This window comes from Microcebus murinus, chromosome 19 (genome assembly GCF_040939455.1).
Source record: "Microcebus murinus isolate Inina chromosome 19, M.murinus_Inina_mat1.0, whole genome shotgun sequence".
NCBI lineage: Eukaryota > Metazoa > Chordata > Mammalia > Primates > Cheirogaleidae > Microcebus > Microcebus murinus.
Genome location: NC_134122.1, coordinates 38,153,046 through 38,176,466, shown reverse-complemented (window position 1 = coordinate 38,176,466; position 23,421 = coordinate 38,153,046). Strand labels below are relative to the sequence as shown.

The 23,421-nt window shown below is 52.2% G+C and overlaps 1 protein-coding gene across 1 annotated transcript; it reads right to left on the bottom strand.

Annotated features, from left to right (window-relative positions):
* MVP (major vault protein) lies at positions 1 to 23,126 on the bottom strand. Its single transcript, XM_012764250.3, has 15 exons — positions 23,025 to 23,126; positions 14,986 to 15,130; positions 14,607 to 14,802; positions 11,082 to 11,205; positions 10,842 to 10,973; positions 9,588 to 9,682; positions 9,053 to 9,289; positions 6,042 to 6,323; positions 4,229 to 4,473; positions 3,953 to 4,150; positions 2,633 to 3,019; positions 1,698 to 1,814; positions 1,407 to 1,533; positions 733 to 921; positions 1 to 283 (listed from the first exon to the last, which is right to left on the bottom strand). The coding sequence occupies exons 2-15, from the start codon at positions 15,108 to 15,110 to the stop codon at positions 59 to 61; spliced, it is 2,679 nt and encodes an 892-aa protein (XP_012619704.1). The 5' UTR covers positions 15,111 to 15,130; positions 23,025 to 23,126; the 3' UTR covers positions 1 to 58.
* Positions 23,127 to 23,421: the final 295 nt, after the last annotated feature.

Here is a 23,421-nt window from a genome sequence, read left to right as displayed (position 1 = left end):
TTCAGATAAGTAGAAAAGGGTTTAAATGCCTAGAAACATCCATTCCATTTGTCAGGGATCAGTGCAGTACAGGCATAACGGGGATGTCCCCGGGAACTTGAGGGGCAGAGAAGGCCTGAGGAGTCAAGTCCTCCCGGGGGCCAGGCCCAGTGGCCACCTGTTTGCCCAGGGGAGCCTCAGACCCCTGCCCCAGCAGCCCCAGGGCTGTGCTGAAGAGGTTGATGGGAGTGGAGCCATCGGTGATGAGGGTTGATTTCAGGCCAAGGGACTGGAGCAGTTTTACCTGGAGGGAGTGAGGAGGAAGAAGGTAAGAGACAGGGCAGACCCTGGTTACCCTCTCATCTCCTACTCGGCTGCCTCTCTAGGGAGCCAGGCTTCACAGCGACTCTCCTTAAACCAACTGGCTTGCAGTGTCACCTCCCCCTTCATCTGAGCACTCTGCTTGACTTCCTTCGAAGCACTTGTCACACACACAGATGTCCCATCTGTTTGCTGACTCCTCCTGGAACTCCAGTTCACTACTGAGTCTAGCACAGTGCCTGCTGTTGATGCAACAGGACACTGCTTGAATGACACATGGCACAGGGACAGTTCACTCACCTCCTCCCCTAACCCCTCTGCCCCCAGCAGCTTTCCAGATGTTGTGTGTGCCTTCCTGGCTCTGCCATCTTGGTTCCAAGGCTGGGCCCAAAACCAACTCCCCCTCACCTCCTGCCTACCCGCGCCACTCACCTGCATCTCTGGCCCAGCCACAGCAAGGTCCCTGATGGTGCTAGGGCCCAGGGCCTCTGTCATCTGCTTGAACTTCTTCACCTCCACCTCGGCCAGCTGCTGGGCCTTGCTCACCTCCAGCTCCAGCTGGGCGCGGGCATAGACCAGTTCCATCTCTCGTACTTTCTGCACGCGCTGGAGTTCCGCCTCCTGGAAGGGGGAACACCCAGCATTTTTTTAGAGCATGTGGCCCCTGGGAACTGTCCAGCAACTCACCCTGGCCAGCAGGCCTGAGGGAGGCGTTGTAAACTCAAATCAGTTAGGAGTGACTCCAGGCTATGCCACTGCTTATCTAGCGACTCGTGGGAGCCCCTTAACCCTGGCCTCAGTCCCTCATCTGTGAAATGGAGACAGTGACCTTAATGGGATCCAAGCAGTAAATAAGGTCATGCCTGTTAAGCACATGCGGTACCTGGCACAGACGTGGCCAACATGAGCAGTCAGCTGTGGGCCTGCATGTGATGTCCTTACCTTCGAGGAATATGATAAATGAGTTGCTATAGGTGAAAGGACTTTGTAAACCAAGTACATGGATAGGGCCTTCTGTTAGGGTGCTTGGTATTCTACTCGGCCTCAAGGACTGGTGAATGGCCAGGCCTGGCCAGCCCCGAGGCCACCAGCTTGCCCCTGCTCACCGTCTCGATGGCCAAGGCCTTTGCTTTCAGCGTGGCCTGCAACACTGAGCCTTCTCCCTCAATCCGAGCTGCCTCTGCCCGGGACTCGGCCTCTGCCTTGGCGGTCCCAGTGCTCTCCACGGACATGCTGGAGGAGGAGGCAGAGTCAGGTGAGGCCCCCGAGAAAGCCCAGCCTCCCACGGCCTTCAATTTTGCAGCAGCAGCTTTTGCGAGCACCCTCACGCCCCACTCCACCAGCCGCCTTCCCGACCCCTCAGCCCTGCCAGCCTTTCCCTCTCGCTCTCGCCCCACCTCAACGCCTCTAGCTCCAAGAGCTCCCTGCGAGCTTTCTCGGCTTCTGACTGGTCCAAGATCTTCTGCCTCTCGAGCCGCCCACGGGCTTCTTGCTCCAGTCTCTGAGCCTCGTGCCTGGAGAAGAGGGGGCACAGGTAAGGCGCTGGCATGGGGCCAGAGGGAACAGGAGCACCAATGGCAGGGACCCCTATCTATCAGGTGCCCAGGACAGATCCTGGCCCCTGGAAGCACTCAACATGCAGCTCGAGGGAGAACAGCGTGTGTGCCGCAGGCCAAGCGCGGTTCCAGGCCCTGGAAGGCCGGCGCGCCTGTGGTCCTGCTCTCGTGCAACTCGCCTTCCAGCGGGGAAAAAACAAGTATGCAGAGGATTTCAATTTCAGATAGGGACAAGCAGTGTGAAGGTGGTAAAATGGGTGACTCGGGCAAGAGGATGTTATTCAGTGTTGGGAGAAAGAAGAGAGTTCTCCAAGGACATGATGTTTGGGCCAAGGCCAGAGGAGACGGCTGGGTGAAAGCAGCTCTCAAGGAAGAGCTTTCTGGGCAGCAGGAACTGCCTGTGCAGGAGGCCTCCAGGCGGGAACAAGCTGTGCAGAGGGAGTCCTGGGGCTGGAACACATCAGCTAGCAGGGAAGGCTGGAAAGTGGGGTCAAGGGAGGCCAAGCTGGACCCCAGAGTGCCTGGAAGGCCACAGAAAGAAGTTTGGGTTTTGTCACAAGGTATGAAGCCACAGGAAAAGGAGTGGCATCTGGTTCACACTTTAAGTGGGTCCTCCTATCTGCTGGGCAGATAGATCCCTGGGGGAAGGATAGCAGCGGGCAGACCATTACGAGACACCATGTTATCCAGGTCCTGGCAATGGCTGAGATGGGGACTCTGGAGAGGTCTGGCCTCAGGGGACATTGTGGGTAGCCCGACCCCCAGGCTTCACTCACTTGGCCGCTGCCTCCTGGGAGTTGGTGGTGATCTCGATGGCCAGCTGGACGCTGCGCTGCAGAGCGTCCCGGGTCCTCTGGTCCACGGGCTCCACGGACTGGACATCCACGCTGCTGACCACCAGCCCGTTCTGGGGGAAGACGGCCCGATCCCGGGCCCTGGGCAGGGCCACGCCGTCAGGGCCCTTGGCCTCCGAGGTCTCAAAGCCAAAGACAGCAGTGCGAATGATGCGGGCCGAGTTCTTATGGAAGTCATCGAAGGTGACAGAGGCCACAGCCCCCCGAACCCGGGACGCAATGGCCTTGCAGGCGTCACCCACAAAGTCAGGCACTGAGAAGAGCTTGGCCGTCTCTTGGGGATTCTTCCGGTCACTCAGCTCAAAGTGCCTGTGAGCAAAGAGGCCCAGAATGGGGAAACAGCAACTCTGTCTTTGGGAAGGGGCTCAACACCCACCCTTGTGGCTGGGTAGGGCCTCTTACAACAAGAATGCTGATTTGTGCCTGGTAAGGTCTCAAGAAACTTAGCACATCTTCCCATAATCCCCTCAGCCACTCTGTGAGACGGGGATGTGCATGATCCCCATCATACAGATGAGGAAGGTCCAGACAGGTTAAGTGACTTGCCCAAGGTCACACAATTTGTGGCAAGCCAGGAAGCTGAACGTAGGCAGCTGGCTCTAGGGTCTGCCCTTAACTATCACGCAATCGCGCCTGGGAATGTGTCAGCACCCATCTGCCCTCGTCACAGTGCAGGCTCCTCTCAGCCAAGAGGTGAGAGATGTGTGCTTGGGAGTTGAGCACTATTTCTGTGCGTGACCAGCTCACCTGACTCTTATAGCTGCCACTGCACTCCAGCCATAGGGGGGCACTGTTCTAATTCTTGTCGCATCCTTTCAACAGCCCTGTGGGTAGGTAATGCTGCCATCCTCCTTTTACAGATGGGGAAACTGAGGAAAGTGCCTAGTCCCTTGCTCAGGCCCATAGCCTGCAAACAGCAGGGCTGGGATGCAGACCCGAGCAGTCCCACCACCTGCTCACACTGTCCCCTCCCACTGGCTGTGTCTCACTGATCTTTTAATAACATTGCAGTTAAGCACCTGGCAGTGTACATGCTGGGCGTTTAGCTGGGGCAGTGTCCCAGTCCCAGGATGCGAACCCACACCTTCCCTGGGTCCCGTTGTGACCGTGGCATCAGGCCACGCATCCTGCCCTGGAGGAGGAGGAGCCAGCACTCTAGGAGGCACCGCTCTTCCTCCTCTTCCTCGGTTCCCAAGGCTGCCCCCGCAGGAACCCTCGCCGACTGCCCCCACCCTTGGTTACCAGTTGTAGGCGAGCTGCAGCTGCAGCCTGGCGTGATCTGCCGTCTCGATGGTGATGACATCTGTGAAGAAGTCAGGCCCGAGCAGCAGGCAGAGCGAGCGGCGGGCATGGGGGCGCTTGGGCCGCCCGGCGGAGAGAGACAACACTGTGAAGTGCTCCTCGGGACCCAGCGACACCAGCTCAGGCCCAAAGACCACGCTGCAGAGAGAGCCGGGAGTCAGAGTTGGGCACTCCGAGGGCCTCTCCCCACCACATCCGTCCCAGCCAGCCCCTCACCGAGCTTTCTTCTCTCTGTAGTCGTACACCTGCACCGCGGCATTGTGGGGGACGCGGTAGCTGACCACGCGGGTCTTGTTCCGGGGTGCAGAGGGCTGTAAGGGCTTGGTGGTGCCCTTCTCACCCCTGTCTGCCAGCGGGTCCTGCCTCTTGTTCAGCAGCTCCTCCACGCCGGGAGGCAGCTCCTTCTCCCACAGGACCTCGTCCTGGGTCAGCATGTAGGTGCTTCCGATCACAGCGCGCACCTTGACACAAGGACGAGGAGGGTCACTGCCAGCGAGAGTAGACGGGAGGGAGACCCACCCAGCGCTCCTGAGGCAGAGCCGGTCTCGGGGAGGCGCAGCACCGAGGTTGAGCACAGTCTCTGCCACGAGGCTGGCTCAGTCTTGTGTGTGCCATCCGCTAGCTCTGTCACCCCCGGCAAGCTATTTCACCCTCCGGCTTCACTCTCCTTCTCTGTCAAATGGACACAATAGTAGCCACCTCATGGGCTCAAGGGATGGATGACATTTCACGTGTCTAGTTCAAAGAACAGTACTTGGCATAATAGTAAGTGCTCCATGTTACTCCTTCTAGAATCATCCTTCATGGGGCAGCTTAGAGGGCTTTATGGGGACAGACTGAATCCTAGGAAGTAGGTAGTACACACTAACACCGGCTAGGGTTCTGAGCTGTGCTTCTAAGGTTGGATGCTTAGAAAAGAGGCTGGAGATGTGGCCCTAGGTCAAACTGAGGTCAAGGTTTTAGGTTGCAAAAGGAAAGATCCCACCAGGATACGGGCAGAGGGGAAGAGGTTTTTAATGTTCCTAGGCTACCCAGTCAGACCTTAATGATGCGGGCCAGACCTGCAGTGGGGCGCAGTCCCCATCCTAAAACTTGGCTCATCCTCTCTGTGGGAGTTTCCAAAATTTGAAATTAGATATTTAAGGTCAGGCCTGGTGGCTCATGCCTGTAATCCTAGCACTCTGAGAGGCTGAGGCAGGAGGATCCCTCAGGGTCAGAAGTTCAAGACCAGCCTGAGCAAGAGCCAGACCCCATCTCTACTAAAAATAGAAAGAAATTAATTGGCCAACTAAAAATATATAGAAAAAATTAGCCGGGTATGGTGGCGCATGCCTGTAGTCCCAGCTACTCAGGAGGCTGAGGCAGGAGGATTGCTTGAGCCCAGGAGTTCGAGGTTGCTGTGAGCTAGGCTGACGCCATGGCACTCTAGCCTGGGCAACAGAATGAGACTCTGTCTCATAAAAAAAAAGGAATGAGGCCGGGCGCGGTGGCTCACGCCTGTAATCCTAGCTCTTGGGAGGCCGAGGCGGGCGGATTGCTCAAGGTCAGGAGTTCAAAACCAGCCTGAGCGAGACCCCGTCTCTACTATAAATAGAAAGAAATTAATTGGCCAACTGATATATATATAAAAAAAATTAGCTGGGCATGGTGGCGCATGCCTGTAGTCCCAGCTACTCGGGAGGCTGAGGCAGAAGGATTGCTCAAGCCCAGGAGTTTGAGGTTGCTCTGAGCTAGGCTGACGCCACGGCATTCACTCTAGCCTGGACAACAAAGTGAGACTCTGTCTCAAAAAAAAAAAAAAAAAAAAAAAAAGGAATGAAATTAGATATTTAAGACAAAGAGATGGCAAATACTTCATGGAATGGCCTCATACCGACCAGCCAGCCCACCCTGATGCTGCTATCTTTGCTGCTGGAGTCCCTCCCAACCTCTACCTTGCACCGCTGCCCATTGGCATCTCCCTGCCTGCTCAGAGGACGCCGCCGCCGTGGCCACACAGCAGCAACACTGCCCACCCCTTGGCTGTTACCTTTCCCGTCTTGACGTCCTGCACGTAGATGCCTTCGTTCTCGTCCAGAGGGATGGCTTGACGCTCTTCAACCACCTCCACCTTGGCGGATGGCACGTACTCCAGGGGCCCGCGGATGAGCCATCGGTCCCCAGCCTGACGTGAGACCTTCTCCTCATCCTCCCCCTCCTCCAGGGGCTGCAGGGCCCTCAACAGCAGTCCCTGCTGCTCTGACAGCACGTACACATCTTGGATGCCTCGTTCCAGCCTCTCCCCTGGCTGGAGGAAAAAAGACTTCTCTCCCTAGTGGAGAGACACAGGGTTAGCAGTTGTCACCACTTGTGACTGCAGGTGCTTCTGAGCCACCTCCCCATCCCCATGCTGTCTTGGTGTGTGTCAAGGACAGGAACCCCAACAGCACACCCCCAACCAGGCACAGTGGCTCATGCCTATGATCCCAGCACTTTGGGAGACCAAGGTGAGAGGATCTCTTGAGCCAGGAGTTTGAGACCAGCCTAAGCAACATAGCAAGACCCTGTCTCTATAAAAAATTATTTAAAAAATTAGCCGGACAGCATGGCACACCCTGTAGTTCCAGCTACTCAGGAGGCTGAGGCAGGAGAATCACTTGAGCCCAGGAATTTGAGGTGTCAGTGAGCTAGGAATGCACCACTACACTCTAGCCTAGGCAACAGAGCAAGATCCTGTCTCAAACAAACAAAAAGCACACCCCCACCCCCACGTTATAACACCGTGAGGTATTATTTGGACACTCTAAGGCTCTATGCAAATGTGTGCAGAATCTCATCTGGTCAAACATGACCTTGCATGATTCTGTAAACTGTCAGGACCTGCATCCTCACAAGCTAAATAGTTAAAAACTAGTCTATCTAATTAATCTATTATTCCTCTTCATTTCTCCCATGCTTTGTTTTCTTGGGATGGTATAATCCAGGGGTTGGCAAACTCTGATCTTTCAATCAAATCTGGCCTGCTACCTTTTTAATATATATTTTTATTGAGCTATAATCTATATATAAAATTTACCTTTTGGGAATATACAAATCATTTTAATATATTCTAAGTTGTCTGTCCAACCATAACTAATACACATAAGTCTAGAATATTTTTATTTTATTATTATTTTTTAATTTTTTTTTTTTTTTTGAGACAGAGTCTCACTTTGTTGCCTAGGCTAGAGTGAGTGCCGTGGCATCAGCCTAGCTCACAGCAACCTCAAACTCCTGGGCTCAAGCGATCCTTCTGTCTCAGCCTCCCAAGTAGCTGGGACTACAGGCATGAGCCACCATGCCTAGCTAATTTTTTCTATATATATTAGTTGTCCAATTAATTTCTTTCTATTTATAGTAGAGATGGGGTCTCGCTCTTGCTCAGGCTGGTTTCGAACTCCCGACCTCGAGTAATCCGCCCGCCTCGGCCTCCCAGAGAGCTAGGATTACAGGCGTGAGCCACCGTGCCCAGCTTATTTTTTAATTTTTTTGAGACACAGAGTCTCACTTTGTTGCCTGAGCTAAGGTGCCGTGGCATCAGCCTAGCTCACAGCAACCTCAAACCTCTAGGCTCAAGCAATCCTGTTGCCTCAGCCTCCCACGTAGGTGGGACTACAGGCATGCACCACCATGCCCAGCTAATTTTTTCTATATATATTTTTAGTTGTCCGGCTAATTTCTTTCTATTTTTTTAGTAGAGATGGGGCCTTGCTCTTTCTCAGGCTGGTCTTGAACTCCTGACCTTGAGCGATCCTCCCACCTTGGCCTCCCAGAGTGCTAGGATTACAGGTGTGAGCCACTGTGCCTGGCCAGTCTAGAATATTTTAATCACCCTGAAAAGAAATCCTATATCTAGTGGAAGTTACTGCTACTCACATCCATCAACCACTGGTCTATTTCCTTTCTCTAGGAATTCACCTATGCTGGACACTACATATAAATAGAGTCATACAATATGCAGTCTTTAACGTCTGGCTTCTTCCACTTAGCATAATGTTTTCAAGGTTCATTGATGCTGTAGCACATATAAGTACTTCATTTCTTTTTATAGCTGAATGATATTCCATTTTATGGATATGTCACAATTTTTTATCCATTCATCAATTGATGGACATTTGGGTTTTTTCTACATTTTCTGCCTCTTGTTTTTGCAAATCAAACTTTCCAGGATGCAGGAGCTCTCTTGTGTGTTTATATATTGTCTATGCTGCTCCAACAATACAGCAGCAGAGCTGAATAGTTTCAACAGAAGCTGTGTGACTCACCAGGCCTGAAATATCTACTATTTGGCCTTTTAGGGGATTAGGTAGGGGACGGTGAGGAGGGTAAACCAAGAGATTTGTTTCATGAAAGAGGACAAAGGTTCCACACAGGGAACGTGACATACAATCATGCATCACGTAATGACATTTCAGTCAATGACGGTGGTCCCGTAAGGTTAGAATGGGGGTCTTATATCCTATTTTTACTGTGCCTTTTCTATGTTTCGATACACAAATTCTCACCATAGTGTTCCAATTGCCTCAGTATTCAGTACAGTAACATGCTGTACAGGTTTGCAGTCTAGGGGCCACAGGCCATGACACCTGGCCTAGGGAAATATTAATAGTAGGCTAGACCACATACGTTTGCGTAAGAACACTCTACAACGTTCTCACAATGACAAAATTGACCACTTCTCAGAACAGATCCCCATCGTCAAGCAATGCAAGACCATAAGAGAACGTTTCAGCATCCTGGGGCATGGTGAGGGCCGGGAGCTTTTCCAGAAGAGGCAGCATGGAACTTGAAGTCCGAGGGGTAAGTCAGAGGCTGCCCAGGAGTCAAATGGGACAGTTTTTCAGGCATAAAGAACTACATGTGCAAAGGGACAGAGGGTGCTTCTAGAACATGTACCTGGCATGGAAGGAGAAAAGGAAAAAAAAAAAAGAGAGAGAGAAAAGGGAGCAAGTACAGAGGGTCTCATGCCACTCAAGGGCACTTGCCTGCAGGGCAGGCCTCTAGGGCACAGGAGGGGCTCACCTTGACCACACGCTTTTGCCCCAGCAGGTTCTTGCCATCTGGTCCGACAGGGTCGAGAATCACACAGTAGTTGCGGGGGCCCAGGGTGGTGATGGGTACAACCCCCAGCACCTGCTCGTGGACGTCCGGCACGTGGGCCTCCGTGTCTTGCACAGTCACCAGCCACTCCTCCCCAGTGCGTCGGGCCACTCCCCTCGTGTCTCGGAAGTTTTGCCGAGCCCGGAGGTGCAGGGCGGTCTGCAGAGCAGAGGCGTTTGGTGTTGAGCAACCTACTTTTAACTTCATCGAGGGATCTGGGAGCCCCACTGGCCACTAAATGCTCCCAGGTCTGAATGACAATTTCTACCAACCCAGGAGAACTTCTTAACCCTTTCAGATGACCCAGAATATTCAGGTGATCTGATCTCTAAATTAATTTTTTGAGTGACCCTAGGAACAACAGCTTCTCTTTTACTCTCAACTCACCCGCTGCCATCCTCTGCACTCTGATGTTCCCTGGCCCCAGGTCCCATAACCCACACCCCCGGGCACAAACCTTTTCCGTAAGGACCACAGCATCCACCAAATCCAGAACCTCCTCAAACACTGCTGGGAGATATGCCCCCACGGAGGTGACCAGCCATTCTTCCCCTAGACCAAGAGTGGGAGGTAAGAGTCCAAAGTCACCCAGCCTGCTTCCCAGCCACCCCTGCCCAAAGCCTAGACAAGAGGGACCAGCAAGACTTTGTAAGTAAAGAGCTGCCACTGCCTCCACGTTCGAGGGCCCAACATAAGTCCTTGTATTCAATCCTTTGAGGCCAGAGGAAAACTAATCCCTTCCTACAGAGAATAAAAAAGCTCGTCTAAGATACACAGGTTGCTGCTGTGCCAACACCTTGCTATGTCTTCTCTAAGCTCCAAAGATGAACTTTTGTCCTTTCCCTAAAATGCACCGGAAGTGCCTATTAGAGTTGTATATGTCCTTTGGTTTACTGAAGAAGCCAGAGTGCCAGCATGCAAGTCCCCACTTTGCCTTGTCTGGCCACACACCCAGGGCAAGCAACCAGAGTTCTGTGCCTCAGTTTTGTCATATAAATGGGGGTAGTAGTACCTCAAGGTTGTTTCAGGACTATATAAATTACCATTTGCAAAGCACTTTTTTTTCTGAGACAGGGGCTTGCTCTGTCCCCAGGGCTAGAGTACAGTGGTGTAATCACAGCTCACTGCAACCTACAACTCCTGGGCTCAAGTGATCGATCCTCCTGCCTCAGCCTCCCTAGCAGCTGGGACTATAGGCAGGTACCACCCCACTTGGTTGATTTTTTTTTTTTTTAGAGATGGGGTCTTGCTATGTTGTCCAGGCTGGCCTTGAACTCCTGGGCTCAAGTGCTCCTCCCATCTCAGCCTCCCAAAGTGCTGGGATTATAGGCATGAGCCACTCTGCCCAGCCTGCAAAGCATTTTGAACCACACCTGGCACAGAGTAAACACTGCATTTGTTAATTGTATTTGAACATCTGCTTTGTTGATCCAGAACCAGATACGACACAGCCACTGCCTACAGCTCATAGTAAAGGTGGGGGTAGGGGGAGCCAGTCAGCATGGTCACCATCACAGACAGGGTCAGGGCCTGGGGAGCAGCAGCATGGGGGGGTGGGGAGGAAGTGGTAGGTAGCCTTCATCAGCTTTCAGGAGATACCAGGGAAGCACCTGCCCCGGCTACAAGTGGCTTACCCCCCACCTTCCTCTACTTCCTCTGCAGTCGAGGCCCCTCCTACCCACCCACTACCAGTGCCCCTTGGTGATCCCACCTGTCACCCTCTCCTTGCCGTCCCGGTCCCAGCATTCCTTTCGGGCCCTCAGCCGCAGGGCCTGGTTCTGCCTGATGACCGTGGCCTGAATGATCTCCACAACCTCCACCTCCTTCCGCGGGATGTACGTGCCTGGGGAGGGGAGGCAAAGTGGAGGCTGAAGGTCGCAAGATATCGTGGCCATGGTGGGAATGTAGGAAACCCTGATCCCGACTCAGGCCCAGTGGAAAGAGAACCTACCAGGTCCCTCGAATAGCCACTCGTCTCCTGCCACCACCTTGTCTCTGTCCTTATCCTCAAAATCCAGCAACGCCTTAAGATGGAGGGCGGTGTTGGGAAGGACCACCTGCAGGGGGGTGATGTCCTAGTGGGGAAGAAGGGGGACATGGAACATTCAGTGCTGTGAGCCCAGGGGTCAACCCTGACACTCTGGAGGTCAGAGTCCATGGCATCAATCCTTACATGTCCCAAAATAAGACTCTAGGAATGTGCAAGGCAGGGGTGGTCCCAAGACTATCTGTTCTGAAGAACTACGGACAGAGTTGAGCAAACAAGAGGACGCCATCGCTGATGGGCCAAGACACCCCTTCCTCTGCAGAAAGGGCCGGGGAGCTGCTCAGAGCTGGTAACCTATCAGCAGGGAAAATGGGTAGAGGGTTCGGTGGGAGAGGTAGAAGTATCCGGCAAGCTGAATAAATGAATATTTCCTGGCCTAGTGTGCACTGGGTCTCTCTAGGAAGTAGAAGGATGTGGGTGAGGCAGGGTGCTGTGGCTCACAGCTGTAGCCCCAGCACTTTGGGAGGCTGAGGTGGGAGGATCGCTTGAGGCCAGGAGTTTGAGGTTACAGTGAGCTGTGATCACATTGCTGCACTCCTGCCTGGGTGACAGAGCAAGACCGTGTCTCTATATAAATAAATGAAATACATACACTGGCAATGGAGACGTGCAGCATGGTAGACTCTGGGGAACAGAGAGCAGGCATTGGTGGTGGAGTCGGAGGACTTTACAGCCCCATGAATGTATTCTTTAAAATGAAAGCTTGTATGGGTAAACCTTTAAGGCCAGAAAAACATGGAAGCAACAGAGCACGTTTGCTGGCCGAGAGAAAGGCATGGGTAGTGGAGAAGTTAAAGATGGAAAGGAGAGAGAAGTGACAGGGGAGGAACCAGGTGTCAGGCAGTGGAGGAAGGGCAATCTTCTCAGGGCTCCAGCAGGTAGAAAGGAGGCGAGGGTAGGTACCAGGTAATGGGGATGGGACGCAGACACGCATCCTGCCAGATGGCCTCAGTTTTGAACTAAGTAGGTGACCAGGTTGTTGGAGAATGAGAGGGGCAGAAAATAGGAAAACAGCTGAGAACAATAAATATTTTGAAGCAGATGGAACCAAGGAAGAGGAAGCAGGTTAGAAAGGAAGAGAGCTGTTCTCCAGAGCTGGGTTGGAATGAACCACTTAACCCACCATTAGCTGCTCATTAACAGTGGCAGCTCTCTCCCCCCAGGCAAGGTTGTTCTAACTCTTCCTGCGTGAGAGAATAAAAGTGTAGGTGGGAGGTAAGATTAGGGTCAAGTGCAGGTCACTAACCACAGGAAAAGAGGCCAATGAACATCTAGAACCAAATCTGAAACAGCAGGAACTTGAGGTTAGGGGCTTTTCCTGGCCAGGAGCATGCATAGAAACTAGGAGCTCACGTCCAAAGGCAACTTTTTCCCCAGTAACATACATCAGCATAGTAAAAACCGTACCCACCAGCGCCATGACAGTTTGCAAACGTCATGGCAACCCCGGAAGTTACTCTATAAGGATAAAATTGGGGAGGGCCCTTAGCTCCAAGAACTCTCCACCCTTTTCCCAGGAAAATAATGACTATTGTGCCTACCATTTAGCATATCCTAAAGTATAGACATATAAGTGGAAGGGTGGTAAAACCCCAGGGTCTTCTCCACTCACAGAGACAGACCCATTTCCCCTCTGGAAACGTACTTTACTTTGTATACTGAAAGCCTGCAATAACCGCTGCTCGTGTGGAATCGCTAAGTGTCTGTCATCACTCAGTCACACCAGCCCTGCTTATGATTCTTCCAAGCAAAGAGTCAAAGAACCAGAACAACACCCCCAGAAATCAACACTGACAGTAACCGTGGTTGAGGACAAGGGCACAGAGGGTATGAGAAGTGTTAAAATGATAAGATCTGGTCAGGGTCAGAAAAAAAAAATCAAGAAGAGAACCTGATGGGAGAGAAAAGTAGGATTGTCACAAAGGAGGGAGGGGGCGGTGGCAGTGGCTGGAGTTCAGGCTCAGAGGGGCTGGGGGAGAATAGCGGTGTCCAGAGTGGGCCTGGCACCGGGCAGGGGCTGAAGCAGAACAGAGGGCCAGAGTTGAAATCAAGAAGCGCAAATGGGAAGGAATGTCTGTGTGGCATCCCTGCCCTTCCAGACTGGGACACGTGCACTGGGACTGCTGGGGAAGTTGAGGCTGACACAAGGCAGGGCTGAGGAAGGCTTTTACTGTCAACTTTAGGAAGCTTTAAACACTGGTCCCAGGCTGGGCGCGGTGGCTCATGCCTGTAATCCTAGCACTCTGGGAGGCCGAGGTAGGTGGATAGCTCGAGGTCAGGGGTTCGAAACCAGCCTGAGCAAGAGCAAGACCCCATCTCTACTATAAATAGAAAGAAATTAATTGGACAACTAATATATATAGAAAAAATTAGCCGGGCATGGTGGTGCATGCCTGTAGTCCCAGCTACTCGGGAGGCTGAGGCAGTAGGATCGCTTGAGCCCAGGAGTTTGAGGTTGCTGTGAGCTAGGCTGACACCACGGCACTCACTCTAGCCTGGGCAATAAAGCGAGACTCTGTCTCAAAAAAAAAAAAAAAAAAAAAAAAAAGTAAACACTGGTCCCAACCACTCTCCACCCAGCCACCCAGAGGAAGATTTAGGTACCACCTGGATGTGGATTTTAAAAAAACAAACAAAAAACCTTTCATTTGACAGTTTCACACAGAAAAGTTACAAGATAGCACAAAGACTCCATATACACTCTTCACTCAGATTCCTTAAGAGTCAGCTTTTTTTTTTTTTTTTTTTTGAGACAGAGTCTCACTCTGTTGGCCAGGCTAGAGTGCCGTGGCGTCAGCCTAGCTCACAGCAACCTCAAACTCCTGGGCTCAAGCGATCCTACTGCCTCAGCCTCCCGAGTAGCTGGGACTATGGGCATGTGCTATCATGCCCAGTTAATTTTTTTCTATATATTTTTAGTTGGCCAATTAATTTCTTTCTATTTTTAGTAGAGAAGAGGTCTTGCTCTTGCTCAGGCTGGTTTTGAACTCCTGACCTTGAGCGATCCGCCTGCCTCGGCCTCCCAGAGTGCTAGGATTACAGGTATGAGCCACCACGACCGGCCAAGGGTCAGCTTTTTAATCAATCCATAGTTCTTGTCCACTGCTGCTTTGGCACTGCCCACCAGGGTCTGACACCGAGCGCATGAAGTGCCTAACCTTGGCACGACTCATTTAATCCAGACTGGCTGGGTACTTCTGGCAGGGTCCAGAGCCTGGGAGATCAGGTGGCGAGAGGGACAGACAGTTCTCAGAAGAGGGGCGAGTCTGCTTGGGGCACATGTGAGTGGAGGGGCAATGAGTCAATTCTGCCCTTGGTAAAAGCCAGCTAACAGCCCTCCCCACACCGTCCCACTGCCCCATTTGTTTTCCCTTCAAAAGGCAGCACAGAGCTCAAGGCCAGGCAGGGTGGGGCACAGGAGGCCAGTACCTTTTCCAGCACCTCCCCTGGGTACAGAGGGAAGGGCTCCTGGGCCAGCCGGATCTCCAGGTCAGCGTGGCGAAGTCGTACTTGCCCTGTGACGTCTAACAGCACTGAGCCCTGAGCATCCCGGGACACAGGGTTGGCCACTGTGCAGTAGTGGCGTGGGGGCACGGTCACCATGCGCAAGGGGGCAAACAGTACCCTGTTGGAGGATGAGAAGAGGTATGAGGACCCAGGGGACCCAGGGCTCCATTCCCCAAAGAGGCACCACATGCAAGAGAAACCTCCCTGTCGCCTAAGCGAGGGCCACTCCTGCCTGGGAGCAGGGAGGAGGATGATCATGCCAGCAGAGGAACAGGTCCCATGGCCCAGGCTCCACACCCACCTCTCATTGTCCTGCCGGATGTAGGTCTTTGGTCCGACCTCCACTCGGGACACGTTGCTGTTCTGGTCCAGCACGTGGATGTAGTGGTAGGGAGGGATGCGGATGATGGACTCTTCAGTTGCCATGGTGACTCCCAAGCCCAGGGCTAACCAAAGGATGACAGACAGGTGAGGGAGAGGACACAACAGATGAGTGCAGGGCCTGGGACAAGGTGGGCTGTAGGTGGGGTACAGTCCCTCCTTCCCCAGCTCAGATTACCCCATCCTTCCCTGTCCCATGCCCGCCTCTCCCTTCCTTCTCCCTACCCAGGGGGACGCGGCCCATCCACACCTCACTTCTGCCAGGAACTGCTGGCAGCAGTTAGGCACAGAAGTCAAGTCCAAGGTTCCTTGCCAATTCCTTTTCCTCACTCTCATCAACCAGCTCCCCCTAAACTGCCTGCAGCCCTGGAAAGGGCTTTAGATCACAGTGTTCCTGGTCCCTAAGGTGTAGAAACACACGGAGCTGGCAGAGCAGGGAGCCCATGGAGGCAGCAGTGTGGCCTTGAGCAGCACACCGTGGGGCGGTGCAGCTCTCAGGCGCTCTGGCTCCTCCAGAGCAGGCAGCTTTATTTCAGGGCATACTGAGGACGGCCTGTATTCAAACATCAGCCCACAGCCCCAGAATATTTGCATGATCTCTGCACCCCTCCCCACCGCCTGTGCTTCCTGCAATCTAGGGGTGAACTTTATTTATTTATTTATTTTTTTTGAGACAGAGTCTCACTGTGTTGCCCTGGCTAGAGTGCCATGGCATCAGCCTAGCTCACAGCAACCTCAAACTCCTGAGCTCAAGCGATCCTCCTGCCTCAGCCTCCTGAGTAGCTGGGACTACAGGCATGTGCCACCATGCCCGTCTAACTTTTTATATATATAGTTTTAGTTGGTCAATTAATTTCTTTCTATTTATAATAGAGACGAGGTCTCACTCTTGCTCAGGTTGGTTTTGAACTCCTGACCTTGAGCGATCCTCCAGCCTCGGCCTCCCAGACTGCTAGGATTACAGGCGTGAGCCTCCGCACCTGGCCCGGGGGTGAACTGTTAAGACCTGGTCCACCTCTTGTGAAAGGGACTTCTGACAACTGACCTCCCATAGAATCAGCTCAATTAGTAACACCGCAGATCACTCCAGCCCTTTCTCCCCAGTTCTCTCTGGTCTGTTGTCACCCTCAGCTCCCTGCTGTTGGGAGAAGGGGTGTGGGCAGAGGAAGGGGAAAGGAGGCAGAGGACTATCATATTCCACCCGCCCCACCTTCCTTCTTCAGGGTCCTGGGTGGTTTTGTCCAGGGCTTGGCCTTATCAGGAGTGTTATACACCCCACCTAAGCCCCATCCCTGCAGCCCACACCCCTTGGACTTTGGACATGTCCCTTTGAGTCATATAAAGAGAACAAAGTTTACTAGGTGCCTCAGAACCTCATCCTCTGAGACCCTGGCCACAGGCTCGACACTGTTGAGGCCATCACCAGAAAGAAGTGGCTTCTCATCCACTCCACCATCCACCCAGCTCCCAACCTGGGTGAGAAATGGTGGAGAGAAGCCAACGGGAGTGGCTTGGCACAGGGAGAACAGGCAGGAGCTACAGATGACAGAATCAAGGCTGGAAGAGGCCCAAGAAAAGAGCTTTACCTGATCTACACGATCTGTAAAACTTCAAGTTTGATTTTTTTTTTTTGTTTAGAAATTGTGAGTTTTTACAAACTCCCAATTCCTGCTTCTCGTGAGGAAGTAGGAGACCACCAACACAACACTGGGCCCTCATTCCCGTGTGGCAGAATTGGCAAGAGCCAAGCAGCCGCCCCCTTTAGATGGGACACAGCTTCCCTGCTTACCACAGTCCCCACCACTCCCTACTGTCTTACACTTGGGCCAGCACACTCACGTCACCTGCCAGGCTCCTGTTTAAGACCCTCTAACTCAGTACTGGCCAATAAGGTTCCCGCACTGGCAGGAATATTCTAAACCTGCACTGTCTTTGGACTAGCCACATGTGGCTACTCAACACCTGAAATGTAGCTAGTGCCTCTGAGGGACTACATTTATTTTAATTAATTTTAATTTAAATGGCCAAGTGTGGCTCTAAGTAGTTGAGACCCAGATGGGGACAATGAGTCCTTGAGGGCCACACAGCGAGTGGGTGTTACCATTAGGACTAGCAGCTATGGCACGTATGGTGCCATCTTTCTCAAAAGGCAGCACTGCACAGTGGTTAAGGGCAGATGCCGACTGCCTGCACTACCACTCTGATTTGCTGTTTTCACGTCTTGTTTCCTTAGTGTCTTACATCATTTAAAAAGTTACAGTTTTGGCCGGGCGCAGTGGCTCACACCTATAATCCTAGCACTCTGGGAGGCCGAGGTGGGCGGATTGCTCAAGGTCAGGAGTTCGAAACCAGCCTGAGCAAGAGCGAGACCCCGTCTCTACTATAAATAGAAAGAAATTAATTGGCCAACTAATATATATAGAAAAAATTAGCCAGGCATGGTGGCGCATGCCTGTAGTCCCAGCTACTCGGGAGGCTGAGGCAGAAGGATCGCTCGAGCCCAGGAGTTTGAGGTTGCTGTGAGCTAGGCTGACGCCACGGCACTCACTCTAGCCTGGGCAACAAAGCGAGACTCTGTCTCAAAAAAAAAAAGTTACAGTTTTGATCTGTTTTCCCCGGTCCCCTTTCCACACCAGAGGGATATCATTCTGCTCCTCATGGTTCTATCTTGCAACGCTGTATAGGATTTGACCTTGATACGTTTTCTGTTGCTTGTTTTCATGAGGAACTTAACTTGTAGGACGGTGGCTTTTCTAATGTCACAGCTCCCTCTTCATTGTCTGAGCACACAGGGACTGGCTTTATGATCTCTTGGCTGTTCCCCTACCCACCCACCGTCATGCTCAGCTTCGCCTCCACTCCCCAGCTGCTCCACAACGTGGGGCCCTGTTCTGGAAGAGCCCCTTCCAAGCATCCACAGGGCTGGGACTGCCTAGATGTTGGCTCTAACCCTTATGTGATGGGCCACCTTAAATCGCTTCGCTTCCAGGTAACTGCTTCATTATCTACCAAACAGGACTGGATAACAGCGGCTCCCCATGTCGTCAGGACAGAGTTAATAAGCAAGCACCCAGAATAGAGCCTGGCTCTTCATGGCACTCTGTGCTTTACTGCACAGAGGAGGGAACAGTGCCTGAGGCCCAACTTTCCCAGCCTGCGAGGGACTAAGGAGTGTGACCAGCCCGGGAGGCTCCCTACCCCACCTGGCATCCTGGCTTAGCCCTCCCTTGTTTACTGGTCAGGAGGATGGCAAGTCTTGTGTCATCCCAGCTGTGGGGCTAGAACAGCAAATAGGGGCATCTGACAGCCAACAGAAGCATTTTCCAGTGGCCCCTTTGCCAGGTTCTCTGCAGGGTGGAAGCCTGGCCAGGAAACCAGATGGGGGAAGAGGAAGGGCTCGGGCTGCAGGCGGAGGCATGGACAGGGCTCTAAGGCCCCACAGGGAACACCAAACTCTCGAAGGCCACACAAGGCTCCAGGAACAGCCTCCATTGGCTCCTCGTTGGATGATCTCTGCCGCCCGCCCCCCCCACTGCTGAGGCCTCTCCACCATCTGCCACCCCAGCTGGACCCAGCTTGGTGACTCAGTGAGAGTCATCCTCATGGCGGGGCTCCTGCCCTGCTCTGAGGCCAAGCCCTTGCCAACTGTGTCTGCTTCAGAACCAGGCCCGTTTTATCTCCCTGACCACCCACCTGCCAGGCCCTAGCACTGGGCCTTCCGCCTAGACCTGCCAAGTTCACCCAGAACAGGTCCTGCCTTTCCACTCCTGCCATCCACGGAGGTGAGCCAGGGAAACCATCTGACTCAGGCAGTGTGTTGTGTGACAAGTCCCAGATTTAGACTTTTGTGGTTTTCAGGTGATGTGCACAGTTAGAGCGTTTTACTTCCAATATGGCAGGACCAGCCGTAGCCCTTCCTCTTCCCTCATCTCAAAAGATAATGGTTAAGGATGGTGTTGACCTTTGTAAAGTCCTGCACAGCCCTCAGGTTTGGTCTCGATTCTTCAAATTCACTCACCCACCCACCAACTCTCTTTAGTTCCTGCTTCTGAGATCTGTGCCCTAGTCAGCAGTCGGCATATACACCCCATCTTGTCTGATCACAGCTCCTTCAAATGTCAAGAGGCTCCTTTAAGAACCACCAACTTTCACCCAAAGTCTCACCAGTGTGCCCCTCCCCCTAAGAAGGAGGCTGGAAAGAGAACTTAACTGCCTGTCCAAACAGAAGCTGGGTTCACCCTCTAGTTTGAGGAGAGGCTCTTGATTCTAGACTCTTGACTCAAAAGTAAAATTTACACTACAGCCAAAATTAATAAACAAATGAGTCATAAATCATTACATATCTTCAGGATCAATTGAGTGGCTAATACAGTGACTCTTATATAGCAAATGCCAAAGTGACCATGTTGCGTATGTGGTCGGCAGTGAGCAGCACGGCACCGCCCAGAGCTTGTTAATAATGCAGTCTTGGGCCGGGTGCGGTGGCTCACGCCTGTAATCCTAGGACTATGGGAGGCCAAGGTGGGTGGATTGCTTGAGGTCAGGAGTTCAAAACCAGCCTGAGCAAGAGCGAGACCCTGTCTCTACTATAAATAGAAAGAAATTAATTGGACAACTAATATATATACAGAAAAAAAAAATTAGCCGGGCATGGTGGCACATGCCTGTAGTCCCAGCTACTTGTGAGGCTGAGGCAGCAGGATCACTTGAGCCCAGGAGTTTGAGGTTGCTGTGAGCTAGGCTGACGCCACGGCACTCATTCTAGCCTGGGCAACAAAGCGAGACTCTGTCTCAAATAATAATAATAATAATGCGAGACTCTGTCTCAAATAATAATAATAATAATAATAATCCAAGACTTTGGGCCCCATCCCAGAGCTGCTGAATCAATAAGCTTTTTTTTTTTTTTTTTGAGCTAGAGTCCCACTTTGTCACCCAAGCTGGAGTACAGTGGCACAGTCATAGCTCACTGCAGCCCCAAACTCCTGGGCTCAAGTGATCCTCCTGCCTTAGCCTTCCAAGTAGCTGTGGGACTATAGGTGCATGCCACTGCACTTGGCCAATATTTTTATTTTTGTAGAAACAAGGTCTTGCTATGTTGCCCAGGCTGGTTTGAAATTTCTAGGCTCGAGCAATCCTGCCACCTTAGCCTCCCAAAGCACTAGGATTACAAGGCAAGAACCACCAGCTCAAACATCATTTTAACTAGATGCCCAATAATCTGAGCACACACTGAAATATAAGCAGCTCTGGTCTAAATCAGACGCTCCCAACCCCATCTGAACATTAGAGTCACTGGGAGATTATTTTTTAAGCCACTCACCTCTGGCAATTCTGATTTGATTGGCCTGGGGTGGGGTCCCAGCATTGCTATTTTTAAAAACTCTCCCTCTGATGCCAAGACATAGCCAGGATTGAGAGCCAGTGGGGAAAGTGTCAATCCAGCAGTTTCTGTCACTGTCAGCATCATTGTGAGCATGTTACTGGCTATAAGCCTGTTTCCTGTTTCTAAAGTCAAAAGAGCTCATATGGTAGCCAGGAGGAGGAAGAATAAAGATGCACTCCGATTACAGATGACCCCTCAGTGCAGGGAATTTCATGTATTCTCCTCCTGCCCCCTCCCCAGGCCAAACCAGCCCTCTGTGTCCTCACTCCTGGTTCAGGCAGGCCTGGTGTGGAGGTGAGGTTAGTGACGAAGACCCCTCACCAGACCTGTGCCAACCTCGGGCTTAGGAAAAGGCTATGAAGTTCGGTATCACAGGGACTCGTCTTTGCGGCATTTTCCTTCACTGATTTTAGGTTAAACATTCCAGTCTTTGTTTAGAGAACGGAGAGTCACATAATTCAGGAACTGCCCACAGCCTGTTTTTCACCCCGCAGCTTCCAGGTTTATGTTTGTCTCACATAAAATACTTTTTTTTTTTTTTTTTTTTTTTGAGACAGTCTCGCTTTGTTGCCCAGGCTAGAGTGAGTGCCGTGGCATCAGCCTAGCTCACAGCAACCTCAAACTCCTGGGCTCAAGCAATCCTCCTGCCTCAGCCTCCCGAGTAGCTGGGACTACAGGCATGCAACACCATGCCCGGCTAATTTTTTCTATATATATTAATTGGCCAATTAATTTCTATTTATAGTAGAGATGGGGTCTTGCTCTTGCTCAGGCTGGTTTCTAACTCCTGACATCGAGCAATCTGCCCGCCTTGGCCTCCTAGAGTGCTAGGATTACAGGCGTAAGCCACCACGCCTGGCCTAAAACACTTTTTTTTGGTGACACTTTCTTCCTAAGAAAATCTTGTCTGAGCTCCAGCCAAACTGGGCTACTTGGTGGGAGGGGGGCATCGTGGTGGCCTCGAGGGGGCAGCATCTCAAGCCCAGGACTTGGCTCATCCTCCCTGCGGATGCTGCCACTTAATGCCAATCATCAAAGGCGAGGACTGCCTGGACTGGAAGTGACCCGGGAACCAGGCTTCAGGACCCCGGATCTACATCAGTGTTTCCTAAACTCTGCCAATCGTAGGACTCAGCTGGGATTCCTAATCCTGCTCAAGCTGTCTCCCAGGCCTCACTCCAGACCCACTGGGTCAAGGTTTCCAGCAGAGACACTCTGCAACTTGTATTTTGGGCAAGTGACCACAAACAACAGCTCCTACTTACTATGAACTTAATCTGTGCCAGGCATTGTGTTAAGTGCCCTCAATTAACTCATTTTATCCTCACAAGAACCTAGAAGTTAAGGAACTTGCTCAGGATCACAGGTTTTCAAAGGATGAAGCCAGAATTCCACCCTGGCTGCTGTGACTGCAGAGCCCCCCAAACCAGAAAACAGTGGCTTTTCAGGTAGAAACATCAGGAAGACTCTGAACTTAGAACAAGGACTTAAGGATCTGGATGAGGCTGATTACTGGCCTGGAGATAGTGCCTAAGGCAGTTCAAGGGTGAGTTTTCTATAATCTGGGCCAGTGCCCACCCTCTGTTTCCCCAGAACTCAGAATTGTAGCACCCAGCAAGGAAGCCTGAGTACCCTGTCATCACCTTGGAGCCCTCAGGCTATCTCCAGGCCATCCACTCAAAGGCCTCACCTGGTCATGGCTATGAAAAGCGGTCCCACCCAAAGAGCCCCACCCCAGGCTGGCTCGGTGCCCTGTGTGGCAAAGGCAGAAACCAACAAGTTTCCGGGAGTTTCCAGCCGGGCATCCCACATAACAGCTGCCTTTCCCCCATAACACAGGGGTCCACTCAAGCAGGAGGCACAGCACAGGGGACATGCGCCTCAGCTACCATTCCCCACCCCCAAGTGCTTCACTTTGGAGTGACAGCTCTAGGAGTCCCAGGGTCACAGAATAGTGGGTCCAACTGAGTTCCTATTTTTCACTTCCTTCTCCTAAAAAGAAAGAAACTTATCTAAACTCCATGCCTTCTGGAAATCACATCAACATTAAGATCATTCTCATGACTTAAGTGATCTCCCAAGGCCCTCAGTTCACACGGCCCTGGGTGGGGCCTCACCAGTTGGTAGAGTTTAGAAGTTTTAATGGGGACAAGGCATATTTTAGGTGCTCAAGGTGACAGGTCAGAGCCCAGGTCCCCAGGAGGAGGGGGCGGGTGAACACAGCAAGGACCAACCAAGCTTCAAGACAGAGTGTGAGTGGATGCTGTAAAGTCCCCCACCTTACTGCAGATGTGGGTCCCTGAAGTCAGAGAGAGAACCGAGATCTGGAGGTGGGAAGGGAGTGCTGTTGAGTTCATCTACCTTTGCTTTAAGAGCCAGAAAACTCCAACAAGGAAAGTGAAACCTCCCAAGGCAAAGCCTCTACCCCTCCTTTCCCCTCTGATTCAGAGAGAGCTCTTTCCTCCCTCAGCAGAAACAAGGCCCTAAAAAGCAGGACAAAGCTCAAGAGAGCCTGGAGGGGCACAAAGATTCGCCACAGGTTTGGACTTTGGGGGCCAGTATGACGTACTCACATCTAAAACTGCGGCTAGCTGCAGGCTCCTCAGACCGGGGAACTCTCTGGCCCAGCACTGGGGATCACTTCCCGGCAGGGCTGGGCCGGGCTGGGCAGGCCGGGGGTGGGGCTTAGGTAGTTAAAGGGCCCTTGCAGCTGCTTCTCATTTTCTCCTCCTGGCTGCTTCTGCTGCAGCCGAAGGCACCAAGGCTCAATCCACTTAGAGTTTCTGCCTCAGAGCCAGCTGAGCTGGAATGCGACTGGTAAGGGTCAGAGGGGGTGAAATGGGGGTGCGGGGGACAAGTGCCGAGTTCATCCCTGCCCCATCTGGCTTTGATTTTCCAATCGGGGTGAATACAATCTGTACAATCTGCCTCTCCTCTCAACTGTGGCCAATCTGTTTACGCTCCAGTTAT

Bases quoted from the DNA above. Each gene is read 5' to 3' on its own strand.
- MVP (XM_012764250.3), bottom strand. From the start codon at position 15,110: ATGGCAACTGAAGAGTCCATCATCCGCATCCCTCCCTACCACTACATC. The intron at 9,290-9,587 runs GTTTGTGCCCGG...TCTGCTCTGCAG, and splicing joins CTGTGGTCCTTACGGAAAAG to ACCGCCCTGCACCTCCGGGC. The intron at 1,534-1,697 runs GTGGGGCGAGAG...CTCCTCCTCCAG, and splicing joins TTGGAGCTAGAGGCGTTGAG to CATGTCCGTGGAGAGCACTG.